General features: G+C 55.6%; 1 protein-coding gene across 1 annotated transcript; it reads left to right on the top strand.

The window, feature by feature from the left end:
* The first annotated feature begins 1,881 nt into the window (after positions 1-1,881).
* Positions 1,882-12,066, top strand: TOB2 (transducer of ERBB2, 2). Its single transcript, XM_028532872.2, has 2 exons — positions 1,882-2,359; positions 8,193-12,066. Exon 2 carries the CDS (start codon positions 8,277-8,279, stop codon positions 9,312-9,314), a length of 1,038 nt encoding a protein of 345 aa, XP_028388673.1. The 5' UTR covers positions 1,882-2,359; positions 8,193-8,276; the 3' UTR covers positions 9,315-12,066.
* Positions 12,067-12,180: the final 114 nt, after the last annotated feature.

The raw sequence follows: 12,180 nt of genomic DNA, 5'->3' as shown, positions 1-12,180 counted from the left end.
CAAGGCCCCACTGCGCAAACGCTCGCTCTGCCCAAGGACCTGGCTCCCCGCTCTCGGCCCCCAACCCTAGTCCCAGCGGCTGGATGAAAACCCAATCAGATGCCGCCTCTCCCCTGAACCCGACCAATGGGAAGGCTGTTGCTAGCATACCAGGTATATTTTTAGCTATTCAGTTTTCTGGAACCCTGTGGGTCGATGGGGACTCTGCCCGGGCAGGGCGTGCTGGTTGAAGTGAAAACAAAAACTGGGAGAAGAGGGAAGGAATAGGGAGGGGAAAAGCGGTGAAAGGAACGAAGGGAGGGAAGAAGAATGAGGAGGAGGGAGAGGGAAAAGGAGAGGGGGGGAGTGGAGCATGGCGGAGGGGGCGTGTATGTGACGCTATGCTTCTCGCTGACGCACATGGCAAGTAGTCCCTGGAGGTGCCCCAAGAGCTGAAGCGCTCAGAGTGTGGGGGTGGGGCTCTCGTGCTCCAGATCCCTCGCACCTCCCTTTCCCCGTGGAGTTTGCCCTGCAATCCTGCGTTTCTCTGCTGCAGTCAAGGAAAACTAATTTAACCCCCCCACGCTGCCCTCTGCCCTTGCCAAAAAAAAAAAAAAAAAAAGAGTGACCAATGAATTTGCAAACAATTCGTAGCTGGAAACTCAGATCTCCCCCACCCCACCCGGGCTCAGCGGCTGCCGATGGGCTGGAACCCTCTAGAATGAGAATAAAGGTCAGGGATGGGAGAGACCTGGGAAATGGGCGATTAAAGGAGGAACAGGGTAAAAGACTTGACACTCAAGCTCCCAGGAGCCCTGTGCCTCGCCACCCGACAATCCGGGCACAAGCCTCCTAACTCCGCGTCGCACGCAGTCACAAAATGACCGAGAGCCTGCGTGGCTAGGGCCCGGGAAAGAGGCTGGTGCGCGCGGCCCGGGATCCCACGTCCCGGGTTCGCCAAGCCTCGATCCACCGTCCCAGGGACCCTCGGGTGTGCGAGTCCCACGTCCCTGGCACTGGCAGGCGGCAACACCCGAAGGCTGGGGCTGTTACTAAAAGAAATGTGGCTTTCTAGTGTGCCTTATGGGGGTCACCAGCCGGGGAGAGAACGGGGCAGTCCGCAGAGGAGTCGGCCCCGCCACGAGGTAACCAGGCGCCAGAGGCGGTTCCTTTTCCTGGTCGTCTGCCCTCTTCCTCGCCTCCCACTTCTCTCGCCCACTGCGGCCGCCCCTATTTCCCCCTCGCCCTCCCTCCCGTAGACGTTACAGGCGTTCGTTCCCCGACAAGGCGCGAGGTGCTCGGGGGAGTCGGGCCACCCTAAGTTGATAAGGGTCCGAAACGTTTCCAGAGCTCGTGGCGTGCTCTCAGCGCGCCCCGCCATCTCCTCCTCCCCTGTAATTCAGGTGGTGCTAGTGCTGCGGGCCAGCCGCCCAGAGCTGGAAGGACTAGCCAAAGTGGCCGGGAAGCAGGTGTAGGGCCGAAGACACAGCGTGGACGTTTCCCTCCCCGCAATATCCCTTCAGGACACCCCAAGTGAGCATCCCGGTCGTAGTCCGAAGCCCCTGCCCGGGCGGAACTCTGTCCACCTGGGAAAACACCTTACGCGAGCATCATTTGATTGGTTTGGGGCGTGAAAAAAGACAACTATGAGAGGGCGCTGCAATGGGGAAGGCAGAAGACCCTGATGCGGCTTTAGTTGGGAGCTGAGTGATGAAGACGGGCCTACCACGGGGGCGGGGGCGGGGGGGGGACGAAGGAAGAGGGGGTCGCGAGGTACCAGCGAGTTCGTAGTGCAAGAGCCCCTGCGCCCCAGGGGTTAAGCTACCCGCTGGCTCGAAAGTAGTCCCGGCACGGTGCCGGCCCCGCCCCTGCAGGGCGGAGGGACGCATCACGCAGGGGTGGGGAAGCCAGATCCGTGCGCAGGGTTGCCAAGGGTGAAACTTTTCATTGACTTTGCTCACTTCGGGACGGGGCGCTGGAAGGTGCGGGTCCTCTCGGAAAGGAGCGAGTGGCTAGGAAGACTCAGGGCTAGAAGGGCAGGACCACCCGCCAGCCACAGCCCGGACTGTCCTCCCCCCGTGACACAAGCCACCCTCCGGTCCGCCATCCCAACGCGGTCACCACCGGCCGGCCCGCCCGCCCGCCCGCCCTCTGTCCCCCGCCGCTGAGCCCGACCTGCAAAAAGCTGAATTATTTGAGAGCCATAGCCCATAACCTCCACCAACTCGCCCACAGACCTCAAAGAAGAAAAGGACACATTGGCCCCGGCCGGGCGGCGCCCAGGAAAAGAAGGGCGAGCGACCTCTGTCCCGCGCCCCGGACCACCCTGGAGGGAGAAGCCGCCCCGTGGTCGGCAGCCCGCCCCGCCGCCGAGACCCGAGTGAGTGAGTGGGGGGCTTGCGGGCGGTTGCCCCCTGATACCCTATAGTCCCGACAGCTTCTCCCGCCCCACTCTCGCTCTTCGTTTTGTGGGACGCTACACGTTGCTGTCGCGCCCCCGCCCCATGCCTGGCTAGCATTTTCCTTTCCCCCTGTGCTCCATTTCCCCTCCTCATGCTCCTGCTATCCTGGGGTACCCAGAGCCCCCTTCTCTCCCTATTGCAAGAGTAGCTCCCTCCTGAATGATGTGCATCCCCCACCCCCGTCCGCCTCCCTCAGTTCTTCATGCCCTAGGGACTTGCTTCTATTTTCTTGTTCCCCAACTCTCGCCACCATAAAATAAATCAGAGGAAGGAAGGGGATCCAGGCCTTGTTTTCTGCTTCTCCCCCCCCCCCCCCCGTGTGTAGGGAAGGGGGTGGCAATAATTAATAGGGTTTATTTCTAGCCCTGTGAAGCCTAAGAAATGAAGGGTGGACACCCCCCTCACCACCGCCCCCCCTTTTGGACCGGTCACTGGTGACCGTCCTCTGGCCGCTGAGCCAGAATTCACAATTTGGGCTTAAGGTCTTTATCCTCTTTAGTGTTTTCAGTGGAAACTAGGCGGAAAAAAAAAAAAAAAGTACCTTCAGAGTAATAGCAGTGAGTGGATTCTGGTGGATCCTGGTGAGGTGCCTGGGAGGAACAGCCCCTACTCCTAAGCTCATTCTCCTGTCCGAAGGATGGACTGTGTCCTTGACCACAAAGGGAGGGGAAGGAGGGAGCAGGGAGGAAGGGCAACTGGCAGGCCCTTTTCTACCCCCCAAGAGAAACCAGAACCCCACACAGCAGGCTTCAACTTGGGGGCCAGTGGAAGGGGTCTTGGGGGCCTGCTCTGTATACTAACCTTCTTCTCCTCCCTGTCCATCCTACCCTGGGAGTGGGTCCCTCATCTTAGATTTTCCAGCAGAAAAACACCCCTGTTGCTTTCTTGGGCACCTATCCCCATCCCCCTCTTAAGCGGAGGGGGAGAGGAGCTCATGTGGGAGGAAGGATTAGGTTTGTTTAACACCCTGTAGGGGAGTTTTGCTTTCGATCTGGTTAAGTCTGGTCATAGAGCAGGCCTTGCAGTGGGAGGAGACTCCCAAACCATTTGAAGTCTTGGAAGGTGATGTCCGGGTGTCAGATATACAGTTTTTCCCTTCCCTGCCCGGGAACCTCTTCCCGTTTCCCTCACCGGGTCTGGTTACTCGGACTTGAATTAGAAGCGTGAGGCTTGGGCCCTGCTGGCTTCTGGCCTTCCGATTGCCGGCCCGGCGCCTCCCCGCAGCTTAACTGGGAATGTCCTCGGCTGAGAGGACGGGGACAACTGGCTTTTAACGACTGCCTTTACTTTCCTGCTTGTTGGGGTGCTGGAGCCGAGCACGCCGGTCCTTAACTGAGAAGGTTCTTTCTTTCTGAATCCACTGTCCCTACAGCAACTCCAGACGGGGACCGCCAAACCCCAGGAATACAGATTAAGTGGCCGGGGTGGGGGAGGGAGTGTGACCTTATCTATTCAAGCCCACCGCCTTCAGCCAGGAAACCTCATTTGAAGCAGATCCTTAATTCGGCAGCCATGGGAGGCGGTAAAGAGAAAGGGAGAAAAAGTTAAGCCTCTCAGGAAACCGAGACATGGGTATGGTACGGTGATACAGTACGGCAAGTAGGCCTTAAGGGGAGAATTTATATAAAATATATTAGGCGGTGGGCGGGGGAGGGGGCAGTCCACCGCAGCGCGCATGTGCCTCGGAAACTTTTCCTGGGTTCTCCGAGCCTCGGCCACCTGCCCTCACTGGGCATGCGTGGTTTGCCCGGGGAGCCGTCGCAAAGTACGCAGGGAGGTGTAGTGTGCAAAGAAAGTAGGTCACTTGGTTCAACCCGAGCTTGTGGTTTCTGAGGACTACGAGTCCCAGAGTGCGGGGCGTGACTTCGCCGCTGGCCTCCCCACTTGCTTCGGGGCTCCGTCGAGTCTTCCCGGCTTCGGAGGAACCTGGAGTGCCCTAGAAAAGGCCGTCTTAGGCGGAAGGAACCTGGCCGTCAGACTCGGGCTGTGCCAGCCAGTGTTTGGGGGAGACGGTGTGAGACTCTGGGCGGGGTTGTGAAATCAGTCAGTCGGCCCAAGCCCTGGCAGCCTTTGAACCACACCTGCCCCGCCGGTGCTCCGGGATTGGTGGGGTGGGTTTGTCCCCCGTGGCCCTGGAGCTTAGCTCTTACTCCCTGGCACCCAGTTTGTGACACCCACCAACCCTGTCAAAATTGAGGACCCCTCCTCCCTGACTGCTCTGGCCACACTCATGTGAATCCAGTTGCACTTGATCATAAGACGCTTTGAAAGTTAAGGCTTTGGGTGCCTGAGTATTCATATAGGGTCTCACGGTTTGAGAGCCTGGTGGGGTCCCTTGTCATTATCTTTCCTTTTCTCCTGTATTTTTTTATTCGATTTTTTTAAAATAAAAAAAAGACTTCGATTCGTCGTTCCAGTCATTTATGCATTCATTGGTTGCTTGTATGTGCCCTGACCAGGGATGGAACCCACAACCTTGGCATTTCGGACGACGCTCTCACCAGTTCTGCCCAGCCAGGTTCTCCGTTTCTCCTTTAGTATACAACTATTTTTCTTCTTAAAATTCTTCCTTTGCATTTTTTGTTAGGCATTCTCTCTGGACTGTCCATTACCCTATCATTGACTGCAGCCACCACCGCCCTCATTTTTGTCCTTTTATGCACTTTTCTGTAAAACGAGCCAGCCGGAGGGATCTGATGAACTTTGTTGCTATAAGCAAACAAGTGGAGGATAAGATTCTAAATAAGGTTTGACAGAATTTATCCTCACGTTTGCAGCTTTTTAATATGTTGACGAAAGGTAAATTTGCTATTGTTAAACAGTTAGCTGCTTAGAGTCCTCTTCTGCTGCTTAACCCAAATCTACTTGTGTCTTTTGTTGAAGGGTAGTTATTTCTAAGCTTTCTAATCTTACATATTCTATAAATATTTTATATATAAACTCTAGAATTTGTTCATCGCCTAAAAAAAAATGAGCAAACTCATCAGAGTGGTCACTTCTATCTTTAGTTAAAGACAAGACGGCACTAGTGCTTTAATCCTCTGTTCCATAAGCTTCTTGAAGTCAAAATTAGAGCCTGAGCTGATAGAGCAGACAACCCCATTCTGGTTGTCCGGCATTTTTGTAAGGTCCCACCCCACAGCCATCTGGCCCGGCCTGCTCTCCAATTAAAGAGGCAAAGGTGGCATTATATATACTTCCTTCCTTGTGTGGCGGCATCACTGAGGTATAAATTGGTGTGCAGCTTTAGTTGCTTATGCTGCAGAAAATGGGTAGCTAGGCAGGGCTTGATGATAGTGCTTCTATTGTGTTTCAAGGTGGGAGGCTCGCTTCCCAGTGACTTCGCCTGCATTTCAAATGCTCTCAGTTCGAGACTGAACTGTGTAGGGGAGGTTGGCTTGGAAGGCACATACGCATTAAAGGTGGAGGAGGGCTAGAAGTGTGTAGGAGCCCTTTGGCCTGAGTGGCGTGCTAAGAGGCCGTGCCATCGATGCCTTGAGAAGTGTCATTTACTGGATTCAAGTCTGTGCCTTTAACTTCAGGCTCATTCTTGGAAACCAGTGCCGACTTCTTCACAGCATTTTACATTTTAGTCTCCTCTGTGCTGGACACCTCTAATGGGCTGCTGTAGCCCTTACATACCTCCATTTTTTTTTAAGATTTTATTTATTTTTAGAGAGAGGGGAAGGGAGAGAGAGACATCAATGTGTGGTTGCCTCTTGCACGCTCCCTACTGGGCACCTGGCCCACAACCCAGGCATGAGTCCTGACTGGGAATCAAACCCGCGACCCTTTGGTTCGCAGGCTCAATCCACTGAGCCACACCAGCCAGAGCCGCACCTCCATTCTTGAGCCAAGGCCCAGGTTCCTGGTGACCAGCTTTGCATCTGGTGATGAACCCAGTCCTCAAAAACAGAAAGCCCCTTGTCTTAACCCCTCTTCTGTTAAAACCAGAAGGCCCCTGGAATTGATCTGTGGTGACCACGAATAGATATTTGAAGTAACTTGGAGATTCGGTGTTTGTTAGAAGCTGTGATAGAGGGGAGATGAGGGTCTCCCGAATCCAGAGCATCCCTGTGGGGAGCTTGGGGGAGGCCGTACTCAGAGCATCTCTGTTGGTGACTCCCCCGCATGACCCTCTGTCTGCTCAGACCTGAAACGAGGGCAGGCCTCGACCCAGCCAGTGTGTGTGCTGCTCCAGATTGGCCTCGTGCATCTTCTCCGAAACTCCCCTCGGAGAGCTTCACTTGAGGATTCAATCCTAAAAATGCCCCTAGGAGACGTGGCCCAGGTCTGAGAACCACAGGGAAGTGAGTGGAGACAGGTGTTCACAAAATTCAAGATCCTCAAGCCTAGAATTAGTCCCCGGATACTCTGTGCTGGATCAAGAAGGGATTTTAATCCAATTCCAGCGCCAGGTCTGTCACAGGACTGAAGATGCCCTTGACGGATCCTGGATCAGTCTCGCTTCTGTGCTGAGCTCAGCAGCACAGCCTCGCCCAGGGGTCTGGCTAGGAACATGTTCTGGCCTCGTCAGCCCTGCAAGGCAGGTGGCCTTTTCAGTTCAGTTCTCCCGTGGCATGAGCCTGGAGCTGTCCTTTTGGAGAAAGCGAGGAGATGAGGATCACTGGCTCTTAAGGCCTCGCAGATCCTCTTCCTGGGACGTGAGGCTGGCCCAGGAGTCGGGAATAAACCTCCTCGACCTCTGTGCGATCTGGCTGTGAGACAGTCCCAAAATAACAATCTGAGTGTTTATCTTGAGCTGCCTCCTCTCCAGGGATCTCCAAACACTTGATAAGTCTGAGCTGGTGCCAAGGACAGGTGGTCAGACGGTCCCCGGGAGACTGAGTGATGATGGCTCCCCGCTGGAAGCTGCGGGGTGATGGAAAATTTCTTCCTTCTGCCCTCCTCATCACCTACCCTCTAGACGCATGTTGGCCAGCAGGACCCTCCTTCCCTCTCCTTTCCTCTGGGCAGTCCTCGTCAGCAGTTCCATTGTTGGCCCAGGCCTCTTGACTTTGTCCTGGGAATCATGCTCTCGTCTCTGTTCTTGGAGGCCGTCTGGACGGCAGTGCTTGCCTCGGTTATACTGCGCCGTTCTTAGATCCGTCCTGCAAGCCCAGAGTGAGCCAGAGCACGCACATGCCCAGGAGCCCGGGGTGACAGATTGGATGTGACAGGAGTCCAGACCTTCAGTGAAACGTTGGCAGTGCTACGTCTTGTTCAGTGACCTGCATCCCGTTCCACCGAAGGGGGAAAACTAAAGATTTTAAACTTATATACCTTGGCCCGTGGCCACTGGGGAGCACAGTTTCACCGCGACGTTGCAGAGACGAACGAGTTAGCGGAAGCCTTCCCTTCTCCAGCTGAATTAAGGGTTCGGTGTTTTTGTGTTAGTTGTGCAGTGGTCTGGATTCTCAAAATATTGGAAACCACGACATCTCAATTTCTTTAGAATTACTTAAAAAAATAATAGCTCATTTTATCAAGTACCTCCCGAACACCAGGTAGAGCACGAGGTGGTTTGCGTCCTTGAGCTGACCTAGTCTTCACGGCAACCTCCTGTTGCCGATGAAACTAAGGCTCACAAAAGGCGACCTGCCCCCAGCCACACAGCAGAGGCAGCCACTAGTAGAGCGGAAATGGGACCTGGGGTCTGTGGGATCCGAAGTCGGGGTCGTTATGTCCTTTGCCGTTGATCACCCGAGGCTTCCTGCTCCCTTACTCATAATGCCCTCTCTCGTTTCCCAGAGCCACCTGGAGCCCGAGGCTGCCTGCCCTCCGCCTTTGGCCCGTGCACGTGCCCTGTGCTGATCATCTGCCCAGGAAAGGACCATGCAGCTGGAAATCAAAGTGGCCCTGAACTTCATCATCTCCTACTTATACAACAAGCTGCCCCGGCGGCGGGCAGACCTGTTCGGGGAGGAGCTAGAGCGGCTCTTGAAAAAGAAATATGAAGGCCACTGGTACCCTGACAAGCCACTGAAGGGCTCCGGCTTCCGCTGTGTCCACATCGGGGAGATAGTGGACCCTGTGGTGGAGCTGGCCGCCAGGCGGAGCGGCCTGGCACTGGAGGATGTGCGGGCCAACGTGCCTGAGGAGCTGAGCGTCTGGATCGACCCTTTCGAGGTGTCCTACCAGATTGGTGAGAAGGGGGCTGTGAAAGTGCTGTACCTGGATGACAGCGAGGGCTGTGTTGCCCCAGAGCTGGACAAGGAGATCAAGAGCAGCTTCAACCCCGATGCCCAGGTATTTGTGCCCATCGGCAGCCAGGACAGCTCCCTGTCCAACTCCCCGTCCCCATCCTTCGGCCAGTCTCCCAGCCCCACCTTTATCCCGCGCTCCACCCAGCCCATCACTTTCACCACCGCCTCCTTCGCTGCCACCAAGTTTGGCTCCACCAAGATGAAGAAGGGCGGCGGGGCTGCAGGTGGTGGCGGTGTGGCCAGCGGCGGGGCCGGCGGCCAGCAGCCCCCGCAGCAGCAGCCTCACATGGCCCGCTCTCCCACCAACAACCTGCTGAAGCACAAGAGCCTCTCTTTGTCTATGCATTCGCTGAACTTCATCACACCCAACCCGGCCCCGCAGTCCCAGCTCTCGCCCAACGCCAAGGAGTTCGTGTACAATGGCGGCGGCTCCCCCAGCCTCTTCTTTGACGGGGCCGACGGCCAGGGCAGCGGCACCCCGGCCCCCTTTGGCGGCAGTGGGGCCGGCACCTGCAACGGCAGCAGCTTCGACATGGCCCAGGTGTTTGGAGGGGGCACCAACAGCATCTTCCTGGAGAAGACACCCTTCGTGGAAGGCCTCAGCTACAACCTGAACACCATGCAGTATCCCAGCCAGCCGTTCCAGCCCGTCGTGCTGGCCAACTGACCGCCCGCCTGTCCGCGCGGCCAGGAGAACGCAAGACCACAGAAAAGAGGAAGGAAAGGAAAGGCCAAAAAAAGAGGAAAAGAAAAATATACAAAAAGATGTCCAATCTCCTCACTCTCACTTCTAGAAAAATGCGGCCGAGGCGTGGAGTGGGAGGGGCTCCCGAAGCACCCGAACCGTGTGTAACTCAACCTCCCTGCCGTTGTCCCGCCTGCCTCTGATTGGTTTGGTTGGTTTGGGTTTTTATATTTTTTCTTTTTTTCTTTTTTTTTTTACATGTAGTTTTCTATATAACATCTTTGATTAGTGGCTTCCTGTGCTATAAGAATGGTCCGGATGTGAATTGCTGCTCCCTCTCGCCCGCCCGCCCGCCCTCCCTCCCTCCTCCACACACCTGGTCTAGGATTGGTGTGTCCAAGCTCACGGGGAAGGGAGAGCCGCAGCCGGGGCCGGGCCCTCCTCGGAGCGGGGAGAGGCTGTCCCTCGTCACTGCATCGGCCACTCAGCTGTCCTCTCACTCGAAGCCATCCAACCTCAGCAGGCCTTCTCGTGTCCTGCCACCCAAGTAGGTCTGACACCGGCCCCCACTCCCTCTCAGGCATGGGTCACAGGGAGGTTTGTCTTCTGTCTGTTGGAATTCCTTTCATCTCTGTCCTGTGGCCCCCGCACCACCATCCCAACCTGGAGTACCAGACTATCACTGTGGCCCTGGAGACCCAGCTATTGACACGTGTGGCATCTCATGCAGCCCCTTCTTCCCTGGGCCTGGGGTGGTGGGTAGGGAGGCAGGGCCAGTGGGGGAGGGGTGTGTACGCATGCGTGTGCTTGGTGTGCTGCCCTAGTTTAAAGGGTTCCCAGCCATGTGAAACTTCCCCTCTGGATGTGATTCTGGGTTGCCGCAAGTGCTTATTTACGTCTGAGGTTGGGGAATGGGCCGGGGCAGGCTGTTAGTCCTTTTACAGGGTGGCTTGCCTGGCGGGGTGAGACCGGCTGAACCTGATACACTCCCAGGGGAAGGCGTTGCAGAAGGAACTGGTTTCCAAATCCGGAGGGATCTGCACTTTTGTTTTTGACCAAAAAATTTTTTAAATGGTTCGCCGCGAGGGACTGAGGGAACGCCCCGCCTCTGGCACCTGAGAGAAGTCCCTGGACTCGGGCCCTCCTGGCGTGTGGCCCCCGCCCCCTGCGGGAGCTGAGACCCCAGCGGGTGCAAGTCTGAGTCTGGGGCCGTGCCTGTAATGGGCAGTCCTGAGCCTCGGACTGAGACGTCTCGGTCCTTCGGTCGTGTAGATGTTTTACTGCATTTCTGCCCCTGCCTGCTTGAAAACTTCTTGGTGCCTCTTGCCATCCGCCCTCGCTGCCCGGCCCGGCCCCACTGGGCCTTGGTGCTGCGGGGGGTGTCCTTCCGGGCAGGCCAGGCCGAGCCAGCACAGCAGGGTGTTTGGACGGTGGAAGAGCGTTCACTCCCCCCTCAGCCAGAAGAGAAGTTGTTTCTCCCGTCCCAGCCCAGCGGGCCAGCTTCCGCACCATGAGGCTTTGGCAGGTGGGGCACGCGGCATCAGGATCCCCACCACCAGAAAGCACCAAAGCCTTTGGCACCCCACCCTCCCCAGCGACCCCAAGTGAGCAACTGCTGTGGCAGTGGGTCCCGCCCAGACAGACACTGCCAGCCTCTCCCTGCACTGGGCACCAGCTCTACCTCCCGCAGCGGGGCAGTGCCCTGGCTCCCCAGCCTAGCGCCATCTGTTCCCCAGACTTCTCAGGGGCCAGCCCGGTCTGGGCCGCTCTCCCTCCCTCGCCTCTGGCTCCCACGCAGGTGACGGGCTCAGGCAGACCGCTGCTCTCCGGGAAAGGTTGGACGCCGCCTTATGCCCCCTCCCAGCTCCCTCCTCCCACACTCGCGCACACAGGTACTCCCACGCCTGGTCAGCTTGTTATCTCGCCACGTGCAGGGAGAGGGGGAGACCTACCCCTTAGTGTCTTGAAACACGAAGAAAAGCGTGTGTCCAGGAGCGTGGCTCCAGCCCTGGGCCCTGGGCCCAGTCCAGTCTGTCTCGTCTCAAATCTAGGCATTTTGCTTCGATTTTATTTTTTTTAAGAAAACAAAAACAAAAATCTGCACTAATTTACCTGGTTTCGTAGAAAAAGGTTTTTTTTTTATTTTTTACATTTTTTGGTGTCCGTTTGTATTGAATAATTTGCTACATTTGTAAAATGTAAGAGGTATATATAATATATGTATATTTCTAACGTAAAACGTAATTTTTTTCTTTTCAAGATTTTTTCTTAAGAAGAGAGAAACAAAGATATTTTTTCAGGAAAAACAAACTTTAAAATAAAAAAGAGAATAAAACGTTTCTCCCCTTTCCCCATCCCCTATCTATCTACCCCCTCTTTCCAGGAACAAATCAAGAGGTGGATCGTCTTGTAAAGAAAGTAAACTTTTAGTCCAGAATGATGTCTTTTTCCCAATGCAGTGAGCTGTAGACTCTCCCGTCGGAGCCCCGGAGCCGGGAAGGGGGCGCCGAGGTGGCGTGGAGAGGGGCGCAGGGGGCGGGGCAGTGGACTGGTTTTCTTTAGTGAAGGAGGAATACAATCAGGCATTTTGTATTCAGAACGTTGTGCAATATTTTGGAATGGGACATTGGTGTGTTTAGATATTTAGTTTAAAAACAAAACAATTGATCAAATCTGTACAGTTTATATTGTTCCAGATTTTTTTAAGTTTGTATTAAAAGCATGATATATAATAGCCTCCTGCATGCTCCTGGCCTGTTTTGTCTCTGGGCTCCGCTTTGGGATGGGGGGAGGGAGCGACCCGGCCCCTGTCGGTTTCGAGAAACACTCGCCTTCACCTGACTGCTGG

The sequence above is a fragment of the Phyllostomus discolor genome, chromosome 2, assembly GCF_004126475.2.
Source record: "Phyllostomus discolor isolate MPI-MPIP mPhyDis1 chromosome 2, mPhyDis1.pri.v3, whole genome shotgun sequence".
Taxonomy (NCBI): Eukaryota; Metazoa; Chordata; class Mammalia; order Chiroptera; family Phyllostomidae; genus Phyllostomus; species Phyllostomus discolor.
Note: the sequence above shows the minus strand (reverse complement) of the source record. Positions and strands in the feature narration are given on the sequence as shown.